The 12,504-nt window shown below is 48.1% G+C and overlaps 5 protein-coding genes across 5 annotated transcripts; 3 read left to right on the forward strand and 2 right to left on the reverse strand.

Moving 5' to 3' along the window:
- The first annotated feature begins 48 nt into the window (after positions 1-48).
- BJ212DRAFT_1341964 (HOOK-domain-containing protein) lies at positions 49-3,709 on the forward strand. Its single transcript, XM_041335169.1, has 14 exons — positions 49-222; positions 286-604; positions 657-718; positions 770-1,018; positions 1,077-1,217; positions 1,269-1,368; positions 1,422-2,065; positions 2,113-2,249; positions 2,304-2,541; positions 2,592-2,727; positions 2,778-2,840; positions 2,897-2,971; positions 3,030-3,185; positions 3,240-3,709. The coding sequence occupies exons 1-14, from the start codon at positions 92-94 to the stop codon at positions 3,261-3,263; spliced, it is 2,475 nt and encodes an 824-aa protein (XP_041195145.1). The 5' UTR covers positions 49-91; the 3' UTR covers positions 3,264-3,709.
- Positions 3,710-3,826: 117 nt separating this feature from the next.
- On the forward strand, positions 3,827-5,088 carry BJ212DRAFT_1446032 (RNA 3'-terminal phosphate cyclase; the record flags this gene model as incomplete). Its single annotated transcript, XM_041338179.1, has 4 exons — positions 3,827-4,001; positions 4,053-4,795; positions 4,846-4,922; positions 4,974-5,088. The coding sequence occupies 4 exons, from the start codon at positions 3,827-3,829 to the stop codon at positions 5,086-5,088; spliced, it is 1,110 nt and encodes a 369-aa protein (XP_041195146.1).
- Positions 5,089-5,205: 117 nt separating this feature from the next.
- Positions 5,206-6,679, reverse strand: BJ212DRAFT_1267853 (ligand-effect modulator 3 family; the record flags this gene model as incomplete). Its single annotated transcript, XM_041330683.1, has 6 exons — positions 5,206-5,245; positions 5,295-5,457; positions 5,514-5,843; positions 5,902-6,328; positions 6,382-6,515; positions 6,574-6,679. 6 exons carry the CDS (start codon positions 6,677-6,679, stop codon positions 5,206-5,208), a joined length of 1,200 nt encoding a protein of 399 aa, XP_041195147.1.
- Positions 6,680-6,753: 74 nt separating this feature from the next.
- On the forward strand, positions 6,754-9,136 carry BJ212DRAFT_1575877 (uncharacterized protein). Its single transcript, XM_041342145.1, has 9 exons — positions 6,754-6,981; positions 7,038-7,323; positions 7,370-7,449; positions 7,505-7,581; positions 7,628-8,160; positions 8,219-8,358; positions 8,420-8,590; positions 8,640-8,725; positions 8,780-9,136. The coding sequence occupies exons 1-9, from the start codon at positions 6,826-6,828 to the stop codon at positions 8,874-8,876; spliced, it is 1,626 nt and encodes a 541-aa protein (XP_041195148.1). The 5' UTR covers positions 6,754-6,825; the 3' UTR covers positions 8,877-9,136.
- Positions 9,090-12,219, reverse strand: BJ212DRAFT_1341994 (uncharacterized protein). The gene is made up of 22 exons (XM_041335170.1): positions 12,082-12,219; positions 11,960-12,033; positions 11,872-11,897; positions 11,749-11,816; positions 11,519-11,688; positions 11,411-11,463; positions 11,338-11,354; positions 11,268-11,285; positions 11,195-11,218; positions 10,969-11,138; positions 10,748-10,920; positions 10,549-10,633; positions 10,402-10,496; positions 10,328-10,354; positions 10,261-10,305; positions 10,073-10,203; positions 9,942-10,021; positions 9,877-9,892; positions 9,743-9,823; positions 9,491-9,678; positions 9,415-9,436; positions 9,090-9,350 (listed from the first exon to the last, which is right to left on the reverse strand). The coding sequence occupies exons 1-22, from the start codon at positions 12,130-12,132 to the stop codon at positions 9,225-9,227; spliced, it is 1,740 nt and encodes a 579-aa protein (XP_041195149.1). The 5' UTR covers positions 12,133-12,219; the 3' UTR covers positions 9,090-9,224.
- Between the last annotated feature and the right edge of the window lie 285 nt (positions 12,220-12,504).

A 12,504-nucleotide genomic window follows, 5' to 3' on the forward strand; every position in this document is an offset into this window, starting at 1 on the left:
GTAGTAAAGTCAGCCAATGAAAATCAGTTCATAATTACATAATTCCCAAAGCTGCATCAACCACCATCGTGAGCTGGCAATCCTGACAACCATGTCTGAGCAGGAGAGAAAAGAGATCAACGCTTTCATCTCTTTTTTCGCAACTTTTAACTTAGCACGGCCAGTCACTACCGTCGCTGACCTCAGCGATGGCGCCGCGCTCTTCGATGTTCTCGCTCTAGTGTACGTCTCGCACCATCCATTCATCTGTAACTAATTCAAGAAGAGACTGAACGTCGCCGTCAGAGATGCAGAGTACTTCAGGCAGTCTAGCAGGTCTTCCACGCAGCTCTCCGACAACTGGGTTCTCCGGTTCAGCGCTCTAAAACGTCTCTACCGACTCCTCACGCAGTACTTTGCTGAAGTCTTGCAGAAGCCTACGAGCGGACTCGAAGTCCCGGATTTGCAAGCCATTGCGAAGGACCGCCATGTCGGTGCGACGCTCATCATGTGCCGGATAACGATCGCGATCGCGGTGCAGTGCGAGCAGAATAAGGAGATTATTGCCCGGATTCAGCAGTTGAGTGAGGGAGACCAGCATTTTTTGATGAAGGCTATCGAGCAGGTATGTTGATTGCACGCGTGGAGCATTCACGATTATTTATGTGTGTGCGTAGGTGATAAGTAAGATCAGTGCTTCGCAAGGGGAGATCAGCGTCGGGGAGGCCAGCATGACAGAGTCAGTTATTGGTTGTGAAGAATAAGCTGCCAGTACTGATGGAACATCCAGGGACGACCATTACTACCTCATACAGTCTGAAAGAAGCCAGATCCTTTCAGAGAAGGAGACTGTAGAGAAGGTCTATCAGGCTCTTCTTGAAGAGCACCGGACGTTACAAACAAATTACGACGATGCGGTGTCTGAAAAGGACGATGCGTTGACACGGTTACGCGAAGCACAAAGGACCATTGAGAGCAAACGCAACGACAATGCGTACGGGATGATGCGCGCTGAGATCGAGCGCCTTCGCACTGAACTGTGAGTATATATTCGAACCATTCAGCCAGATCCCGTCTTATGTCTGCGGAGGTGCTAGCCAAAAGAGCGAAGACAATCTTGCTATGGCGGAGGCTGAGCTTGACAAGCACACGTCGTTGGTGACTGACCTTACCCGACGAATCGACGAGTTGCAGGTCAAAGCCGACGAGGCTGCACGCCTCAAAGACCAAGTAGATGAGTATGTGTCTTACTTCGATCACTGATTCATATTGGCACTCAACATACATAGGTATCGTCATGCAGCCGATAGACTACAAAAGACAGAGAACGTCATGGAGAAGTATAAGAAGAAGCTCCAGGAGGGTGCTGACCTTCGACAACACGTCAAGGTTTGCTCTTTGTGTTGTAATCATGTCGACCACTTCAATGACTTGCCATTCAGTCACTGGAGGCACAAAATGCCGATCTTGTCGACAAGAACGCAGCGCTTGAGGAGGACTACCGCAAGGTCGCCGCATTCAAGCCACTCATAGAATCCTATAAAAACCAGATAGCTGAACTTGAAGGAAAGGTCTCAACACGGTCACAAGAGGTCGAGACAGTAAAGTTCGAATTGGAACAATCTCGTACGAAGTTGAAGATTACTACCGAGGAGCGCAAGAAGGATACCGAGATGTTGGAGCTGTACCAGGAACGTATGCGTGAGATGGAACTAACTTCGCATCGGGCACCCACTACATTGAAGACGGAAACGCAGGCGACAGATCCTACGGGGAACAACGATGAGCTCACTGAGGAAGAGCTCATGGGCGACTCGTTTGGTCTTGATGGAGAGCTAGATGATGCTATTACAGGGACGACGATGACGGATTTGAAGCTGCAGGTGAAGAAGTTGCAACGGGAGTTGAAATCAGTCAAGAAGAACGAAGCCGATGCTAGCCGTATACTTGTCCTCCAGAATCTGCTAGAGGACGCTAATAGGATGAAGGCACGATACGAAGCGGATTATATGACTGCACATCGAGAAAAGCTGGTGTTGCAACGCGACCTTGAGGAAATCCGGAGTGGCAAAGCGCTAGGAGATGGGTAGGTGAATCTCTCTTGTACAAGTAGCTGATTCAAATCGTTCACAGGCCCGAAGCTGCGATTGCGCTACGACAACGTCTTAACGAGACAGTCGACCAGTTAGATTCTCTGCGGAAAGAGCACGCTGAGCTTGAAGTTGCCTTTGAGACTCAGAAGAGGGAGTTGACAATTGCCAAATCGGATCGTAAGTCTCTGGATATCGGTAGTGCTACTCTTTTTGACTGGCGGTGCTTCGCAGTGAATCTTGTAAACAAGGACCAGCTCGACATCCTTTCATCATTGCGAGAATCCCTCAACGAAGACAAGGCGGGGATGGAAGCTGATATGAATCGTTTAAAGAACCAGATCAAGGAGCTGAGCGATAAGAATAAGATGCAATTGGAGCAGGTTAATGCGCTCCTGCTAGAGAAGGTGAACCTGCAGAACGACGGTATTGGTCAGAGGGAGAAGATGCTCCAGCGTGAGCGAGTTTTTGGGTAGGTCGTTACAGTTGTTGATGGTGGTCTGCATCGCTGACTGCTACTAGTGACCTGCGAGCGTCGATCTCTGGCAAAGATGTACCAGAAGATATCAAGGCAAGGTTATTGAGTTTGCATGAAGACAATGTGGTTGTCAAGGAGCAATTAAAAACCGCTCAAGATAAGCTTGCTAAAGCACGGCAGGTACGTGATACGGACAAGAATGGTTGTTGCTCGCTCAGCCCTGTTCTTAGTTTATCAAGTCTCAGGACAAGCTTTTCAAGGAAGAGCAAGCCAAGCTCGGTGGCCGTTCGACGGTGAGTTTAAGTCTACTTGGCTGATCAATGTTCTGATAGGTGAACTTGTCGTGCAGTCCTCTTTCGAAGAGGCCGAGGGAAGCTTCCAAACTCAGATCAAAGATTTGAAGGAGGAAGTTCAACGCGAGAAGGTACGCGGGCTTTGTGTAATAAGGCGTCTGGTCGGAACTCATGAATCAAACCATCCAGGCGATGCGCCTCGACCTCGAGAAACAGTACCGCAAAGAGCAAGCGCTGATGTCTAGCTGCGTATTCAACCACGGCATGGTGAAGCTTCGAAACGCATCAAATCCGTCAAAAGGCAAGCCTGCTCCCACTGCATGGCTCCCGCGACAACGGAATGCGGTGAGTTGATATATCTTTTGTACTCTTACCTTGAAGCCTCATGTGGTTCTCTAGCTTGGATCTGGACTTCAACGGTAGTCCTCTCTTCACCACGACCGCTCATACATACATCTGGTTTTTCTGTACCTAATTTGGAGGACCCTCATAGAAGATACCCCTGCATTGCATTCCTTTGTTTCATGTATGATATTACTTTTGCCATCCTTGCAGATAGATGCATAATTTAGATTGGACTATGACCTAGACCGACAAAGTGACAAACAATAACCAAGACTCATGCTGTTCGTAAAGCACCACGGAGAGTCAAAAAGACAATCCGGTAGCGACTGGACAAAGAGAAAGAGTTTGGGAAAAAAGATCCCCCGACGACGCAAGCCAGAAGTGCAGTAGCAAGGTCATCATGTCCCTCGAGTTGCAAGCAGAGCTCGTGAGAACAAAGGCGGCAAAAATTTGATAACCAAAGAATGAGGGCGGTGCCCTCATAATAGTGGTTAAACTATTAAGAACAGATACTACACTTGATCTAAGCCAAAAGGCCAGAGTGGTAAGGATTCAAATCTTGACCAGATCCCTTTTATATCTTTGGGACTAGCGCACGGACCAATTTTGACTGATTTACCCGATTTGGAATACAACACGGCATGACTTCCACCATCGTGCATAGTCTGGTCCATATTGATGGAAGCTTTTGTGAAGGTGGAGGTCAAATTCTTCGCAACGCTGTCGCTCTCTCTGCACTATTGTCAAAACCAATATCCATACCAAATGCTCGGCATAATCGAAGACCTCCAGGCCTCCGAAAACAGCATGAAGCAGGTACTATTACTATCAGCTTCGTATTTCAGTGTAGCTGACTCCGACTCGCAGGGATCAATCTTGCAGCCACCATCTGTTCAGCTGAAACAGAGGGCGTGCACTTGGCATCCACCAGCGTCACCTTCAAACCCGGGAAAATAGAACTACCTAAAACATTAACTGCTGACCCCGGAACAGCAGGCTCGACGACCTTGCTTCTCCAAGTCTCCTTGCCGTGTTTACTATTTTCTTCTTCGCCCACTTCGCCTTCCCAACTAACTCTCTGCGGAGGGACAAATGCGTCCCAAGCTCCTCAGATAGATTATACCCAACATGTTTTCTTGCCCTTCATGAAACGTCATTTTGGCGTGGACATTGCGCTTAAAATTATGCGACGAGGTTATTTCCCCAAAGGAGGCGGAGCCGTGTTTTGTAGTGTTCCCTCTCTCACCAGGGCACTTCCACCAGTGACCCTCACAGAGAGGGGCCCCGTTCGGCTCGTCAGAGGTGAAGCACGGGTCGGAGGGCTTCCTTTCATTCTTGCCGAACGCATGAAAAACGCTGCGCGTGCTACACTACTCGCCGGAGGTGTTTCTCCTACTGCTATCCGGATTAACGCGGTCAGGGAGTCCCAGGAAGAGGCGTTCGGCAGTGGAGGGGGAATCTTGCTACTCGCTGAGACTGACAATGGGTGCGTGATAGGAGGATCTTCAGTTAGCACCAAGAGTAAGGCCCCAGAGGAGATTGGAAATGAAGCTGCAGAGGAGCTCCTTCGTAATCTTCGTCATGGTGGATGTGTGGATGGATATCTACAGGTTAATGATTTGTTCAGTTGCAGTTGAGTCCACTAAATTTTGAACCTCAGGATCAGATCATTATCTTCATAGCTCTAGCAAAGGGCCGCTCAACAGTCAAGACCGGACCTCTCACAGATCACACAAGGTGAGGTGGTACTTTCGACATTAATCTACCATAACTCGAATCTTTCCACAGAACTGCAATAAAAATAGCCGAACAAATGACCGGCGCTACATTTCATCTCGAGGAGAATCCATCAGGTTTCGTCATTATAAGCTGCGACGGCATTGGTTATACCCCTTCACTGTGACCCATAGAATAAATAATATATGTTGTGCGGCGGTGTAAGTTCATGGAATGATATTACAGGGTCAAATCGGCTGGCCAGCCTCCAGTACATACGAGTGTTCGTGAAATCCAACATACTCTATTGGTTCCAAGATAGCAATGTCATATCTCCCAAACGTCTGCAGCGCATTTAGTCATGGTCTCGTAATACATGAAAAAGCAGCATACCTCGGCTTGAGAAGGTGTCTGATAGTGCCCGCCAATGCGAGGAACACAAAGACACACGATGCTGCAACATAAGCCCAACCCAAGAACGGGTTCTTCCCACCTATCCAAGACACCGTAGAAATAACAAGAGATTTCGTTCCCTTGTAGCCCTGAACCGGATAATCTGGAAACAAGCACAGCAGTCAGAAACAGAAGCAATTGCGGTGACGACGACCATACTCATGTAGACAAGGACTTGATATTGGCCCGCAGGTAGGGTGGCAGTATCGTTGCGCCCATAAAGCTTACTAAACGTCGGCAAACCTGACGTCCGCATCCAGTTTTGGAAGTGCTCGTCCTCTTGCAGGTTTGGTATGGAACTAACGTTGGGGTAGCTTGGGTAGCGCAGCACCCAGTTCGGAGGAGGTACGACTTCATCCATGTGATCGGCGTAACCTGACGTTGCGCTGTATTTCTTAGCCTCGCCAGGCCAGGCGATGCCAGAATCTGTGAAATTGTAGTAGGAATTGCCTGACGTGTCATTTATATGCGTAAGGCCAGAGAAAGTGTCTGTACAATATTAAGACATCAGAATCCAAGACATTGCACTACACTCAGTGGGACGCACCATTAAAAACAGAGTTAGCAATCAATCCGCAGGGGTAGATAGCCTTGTTGTCTGCAGTGGAGCCAAGAGGATTGCAATTACCGCCACCGAGAGAATCCGCAGAGACATAGTCGCCCTGCAATTGAGACGTATCCAAACTCTGAACATACCGACGGTTGTTCTGGTAGAAGTTCGTGAGTTTGTAATACTGGAATACTGGGGCAGCCAGGTCGGATACGACGTGGAAATTGATGTAGCATGAATGCTTCTGGGCCTCCGGTACTGTGTCATTATAGTAGTAAGCGAATTGAGGAGTTGTGATTGTTTTGTCCGAGTCTGATGATCGTAGGTTATATGTGTAAGGCATGTTCGTGAAGGTGAGGTTGGTGGGCGACGTCGAACTTGACTGATTCCAGCAAGTCGTATAGTCGAATGTCATTTCCGACACCTTTTCGATCACAGTTGTAGATATTGAACGGCACAAGGTAACATGGAACTCACAAGACTGCTACCCCACACCAACAAGCCGCCTATCGGTGCAAAGATAATCCCAATAATGAACAGGGTTGGGAGAACAGTTTTTGGCGTCAAGATAGGCTGCCACGCCTTGAGACGCTGTTGTTTGAACGCAGTATCTAGCGTAATAAGCAGACGTCAGAGTCTTCCCAAGGTTTCTCGAGCAGGTGGACTAACTTGCTGGTTTCCTCCAGCTTCCTTTCTCCTTCTGACTCCCTCCATTCTGATCCTGGCCATTGTCAGAGGAGTCACTACGCTTCTTTGAGCGGTTGAAGAGAGGCATGGTTGGTCGTGGTGAAGTCCAAGTCGCTTTGGCTTGGCTTTGGCGCAGTCACGGATGGTGCAGCCGAATGCTTAGTAACGCCGAACGGCTATGCGTTGAGGCGCGTCACTAAACGCACCCGCCGCAAACCAGTTCCGCTATTCATCATGGTATCCGCTTTTCTCATAGATGCTATCAACGATCCTACAAAAGTAGTCCAAGAACTCTATGAAGAGCACACCGGGGATATCGATCAGTTCCCCACTGTCGTCGCTCGCCATTTTTCGGATGTCTTTCTACATTCCGATGATACGCTTCGCGAGGTTGGGATCTATAGAATCTTGTATTGATAGCACCGTCATTGATCCTGATATACTAGGTCCTTCCGTTGGATGTGAACCATCCCCCCGAATCATTCGCACATAGATCTTTGGTACGATTTCATGCCATGGTACAGGACACTTCGTCTTCACCGGAGATGTATCTCGCGAGTTTGAACAAAAATAAATGTGGTGGTTGGGGGATCTCGCAGAATATGCCTGCTAGTGAATGGCCTTCGAGTTTTGATTACTGTGACCTTAAAGAGGCTACTGCTTTATGGGCTGTCACGGTGCCAGGACAGACAGATTGGAGAACAGAAGAGTTGACTGCCCGATCACATTGTGGTATGTCTGACGTGATGAATTATGTGCTTGTGTCTGACCTTCACAGGTAGCTCTTCAAGTCAAAGCCCACCTCAGCCTCATAAGTATCCCGTGCCAAATGCCCCCCATATCGGCGTCCAAGTCAAGGTAGACATGCATGATGATGATTGACCAGAAACCTGGCTCATTTGTGATTCGTTAGATTTATGACAACGAGGCCGCTCAGTCACTCAAAGCTACTGACATTGTCACGTTTATTGGAATTTTGACGTCCGAGTCGTGAGTGCACAGACCATCTTCGCGACTGATGCTCAATTTGGTGCAGTCTAGATTCGGAAGCTGTTTCTTCTCCGATGGTCCCATCACTTCATGTTCTGTGCCATAAAGTGCAATCTATAGATGATGCGTCGCCTACGGAAGAGTTAGCGACTGTCCGAGATGATCTCATCAAATGGATTTCTGACGAGGCCCTTGGAGGCGATGAAGTCGCAGCACAGTGGCTTGTTCTCGAGCTTTCTGCAAAAGTGTCAGTTTTTTCCTTATCTATCAAACGAATTCGTCTCATACCAGATACAGCTACACTCGAGCCACACCCCTCCTACCTCCGTCTCTCACTTTGTCACGTTTTTCTTCACCCACACCATCATCACCCTGCACTACCTACTCTTCACCATGTGCTTTCTGATTTGCTACCACAGTATCTTACCGTGCCCCTCTCCCTGGATCTTCTTAACAAGGAATCCTTTAGTCCTGAAAGCAAGGATGAGGATTTGCACTCGGGCTATCTGCAGGTTCCTCAAGGTACTACCTTATTGCTAACAGAGAATGGCGTGCAAGAGGGCAAGCTTGTAGAAAAAGGTATCAAGTCAAACAGTTCCTTCTGGCTCTAGTGTCGTATGCTGATATGGCTTTGCAGGCATCATGAACATCAGGGCTGTCCAGGAAGTCATGGATGCTCAGACGCTCGAGTACTCCTTCCCATTCAGTAAATTCTCATTTCCGACAGACATAGTTACGATTGTGCTATGTGATGGGCGGAAAAGTGCCTTCTTCCAGGTAATATAGATATCTGCCTTCATTATGATTCCAAGCCACTTGCTCATGCCTTCCGTGACAGACGGGATTCATCGTACCTCTGAAAACGAAACCCTCGCTCAAGGACAATCTGTATAAACCGAGAGACCAGATAAGGACACCCGATACCGTAAAGCTGGCGACATACCGTTCTTTCCTGGCGGCTGCAAAACGGTGTTTTGGATCTGTTCAAGTCGCAGAGGAGACGTCGCGGGTATGTGCGATATCGGCCAGCGCATCTTGCATGGCTGACTTTCAAATAGCACATTCAAGAAGACTTTGTGCGTCAACGCCAAGAAGACCCATCTATAACAGCGGACGATCTCATTCACTTGATGAAGGTAGCAAGGTGCGGAGTTTCTCATTGATGTCTGTTTGGCGTTCATGCCCATATTTGAGACAGATTGCTAGCGGCGTCTATGCTTGGGCGGGAAGTCACCGTTGACATATGGGAAACGTCGAAGAAGCTGGATGCTAGTCGAAGGAAGAGATTGCCATGATCCAACTCCCCTTCGTTGATTCTATCTGGTCACAGCATTAGCCGTGAATATCAACATCATTCGTACTTAAGATCCCAGCAATACTAGCGGTTCCCGCAGACATCTGGACATAAGTGGTTGCAGAGCATCTTATCCGAATTGCTCGATACAGGTGGGAATTATTGATGATGCCTGCACGCGCTAGAATAGCCTATCTGGGAGACAAGAATTGTCGTCCTAGTCCATCTTGCGGATCCACTGCCAAGCCATGTCATTACACTTCAGCTTGTGCACGCGGCGAGCGTTTGGGCTTTATGGCTACAGTACAGAATAATGTGACAAACAACATGAAATGAGTTTACGATATAATCATGGCCGACCTAGTCCGTTCTCAGCGGCATTCATCCAATCTTCTGCTAGATCATCTACTACACCACCAAGTAAGCTATGCACAGCTTGGCGGTTGCTCCCACTGCCTTCGAGGTAGTACTTGATCTAGGCCGGTTGATACGGGGAAGCTCAGACACATCACTACATGAAAACATGCAGGAGCGCTTACCTTTGGTTCGGTCCCACTTGTCCTATGCAGAAAATGAACATGGCGTGTGGTTGCAACTACAGTCACCTTAGCTCACCTAATTGTCAGGACAATCCGAGAGTCGTCTGAATCGGATGATGCTCTGAACTGAATCATATGTCCCAAGGACAACGGTAATTTGGGCTGATAAGTGGGTGCGTTCGTGCTATCGTAGCCGTGCCCTTCCGTTAGATCGACAACGCTCCGTATCCTGCAACCCGCCAATTGCGGACGGATAGGAGCGTCCTTGAGATGAGCCCTGTCAATAATGATGTTTATTCTTTGCCATTCTAATGACGCCGAACGATACCATATCACCAGAAGAGCGAATCTTTCTAAAGATATTATCTATGACAAGAGGATCAGTGCAGACGAAATAGCTGTTGCTCGTCTTTTTGGAATCTATGAGATGATATCCACGGCGACGGACGAGTGCATACGGACCTCGAAATATCCATATCTTGGTTCACCATAAACTCGTGGCCACGGCAATGGTGAGGATGGCTCACCTTCGATATAGTTCTTGCAAATGCGCGCTTACTGTGGTGCCTCGCGCCCGTAAGCTTGCAGCAAGTTGTGCAAATACCATCTAGACGATCTAGGTGAGAAAGAAAAAAAAAAGGTTAGCAGAGTGACTCACAGTTGCGGCCACCCCATCTTTATCTCTGATTTCAGAGCCAAACATGTACCCTATGGCTTCCTCATATCCAAATGGTACTTCATACCCGGCCTGGACAAGATCTAGAGCAGTATTGCCAATGAACTTGAAGCCTAGGACGACACGAATCGTTTCCAGCGCCTCGCAGAAACCTATTATGCAGTGCACACCTGTAAGACAATCAACAAAGCGAAACCCTTCGACTTGCGCCATGGCTTCAATCATCTTGGAGCTGACCTGTCGAAGCAACCATGGCCAACTTGCCTGAAGATTTGTTCAGACAGGCTGGCAACGAATCATGCCGAACATACCTATTGGCTTGCTGGAAGCTTTGTAGGTCTCGAATACATGATAGGCAAACAATGTTCCGAGTTGATCACCAGTGAATGTCACCCACTTTCCGTCACTATAGAACGATCTCTTATGAAGTCAACCAGTACAAAGAGCCTCATGCATACCAATTTTCAGCCGCAGAGAAGCGATCTGCATCCGGGTCCTGTGCAAGGACGTACGATGCCCCTTTAGCGTTCGCCGTGGCTATGGCTAGATCCTGAAAACAGGTCAGCCGGTGCTCCAACACACAAAATTCAGCATACAAGTGCGCCTGCAAGCTTGGTCGTGAGGGCTATAATCACAGGAAATGGTGGGAGTCATTACCCTTTTCTTCAGGGTTTGGGAACTTCACCGTTGGAAATTCGGGATCAGGGTGTTGTTGTTCTTTGACAGGCGTATAAGGCAGAAATCCGGCAATTTCGAAGGCTCGAGATGCAAATGGATCCCCAACGCCATGCATGGATGTGTTTACAAACGCCACTGAAGCTCCGTCAAATCTGATGGCTCATTAGGGTCAGAATGACAGGTGGTAGCCAACAACTTACGATAATATCTTTGCGCGCAGATTACTGAGAGAATGGAAGTACCCTTTTTTCATCTCCTCCGTATAATCGAAGCACAGGCCCGATTCAATTACTTGAGAAGCATCATGCACTCTGGGCTCCAAATGTTGCATAATGGACTGTGCGATTCCAACATCGTGCGGCCCTATGATCTAAAAGAGGAAAACGCTTAGTGCTAAAGGATAGAAACACAAGCCACACGTGTCACTTGGACTGCATTTTCCCAATAAACCTAGCCAATGATAAGTGGAGCGTCACGAGAGTTATAATCAGGGTCGAACCTTGTAACCATTGTCTTGCTACAGGAGAACTTCAATAAGCTACAGATTCCAAACACAATGTCTGCCTGACCTTCGGGTTATGACTTGCTAGATCGGAAATCAGCTTGAAGGCGCGCAACTCTGTAACAAAAAGTGCAACGTACCTGTGATCATGACTCCACAGGCTGCATTGAGCGCTTTTACGGAAAACGGAACCCTTCGAGCACGGTAGATCTGCATCAGAAGTAATCGCAGAAGGGTTAATGCCATACATCGGAGTGTGTACCAGTCCATTGTGCAGGTAAACCTTGACATTGTTGGCGATGAAAGCAGCTGTAGTAAGCTGAGCCCATCTCTCTGAGTTGTGCCGGTGGTCATGTCCTACGACTACTCCACGGGTAGCAGCATTCTCAACGTGTTCGAGGACATACGCGCACAAGCCCTGTTACAAGGGGTTAGCTACGTCGTATTCTCGACGATTTTAACGTCTTGGTCAACTCACCTGGGATGCCTGAATCACGATTAGGTCATTCATCCGAGACCATCCAGCCTCCATCTTTCCCCTCAGACCTTTGTAAATTTAAACCTCAGGATGTCAGACTGAGCTGACGATGAACATCCACACCTGCGGTGCCGAATTCTATGCGTGTCCTATGCACATCTCATGATCAGTATGCCTTTGCCGGGACCGTAATGCTAGAGTGGTAACACACCTCATACGTCTTTCCAACTCGTCCACGGCGTTATCATTCCACAGGTGTTCCACATCCTTTCTTGTAGATTCATTCTAGAGTAACTGTGAGCAACATCCAAAGTAGCAGCCTCTAGGACGCACTGGGTCGAGGCGAAGCCACTCCTTAACAAGATCCTCCAAAGGTGCACTCATCACTTAATGATAAGATCATGCACTAGTTCAGTACTCAGTCACGGTGGTTATGATCGAAGTCAAACTATTGGTTAAATATAGATGTGAATGCTAAGCGATAAGGAACTCGGCAACCTGAATGCTCGCGCTATGATCACTTCAGCAGTGACTCCAAGGACTGGCTCTCTCAAGGACCGCTCTGAATTTCAGAACAGACCCTTTGCACATGGCGTGAAAAATTGTGGATTTACTTTCAATTCGTCAACGAACGAGGGACAAGATAGTGTTAATAGCGTGTGCAAGCGCTTCCTTTGTAATGAACAAGGATCATATACAGCGCGCAACGACATGTCGACGCATACATAATATTCATGGCGTCACTCCTGGTTGGCA

Source organism: Suillus subaureus, assembly GCF_016647635.1.
Source record: "Suillus subaureus strain MN1 chromosome Unknown BJ212scaffold_9, whole genome shotgun sequence".
In the NCBI taxonomy this organism is placed as follows: Eukaryota; Fungi; Basidiomycota; class Agaricomycetes; order Boletales; family Suillaceae; genus Suillus; species Suillus subaureus.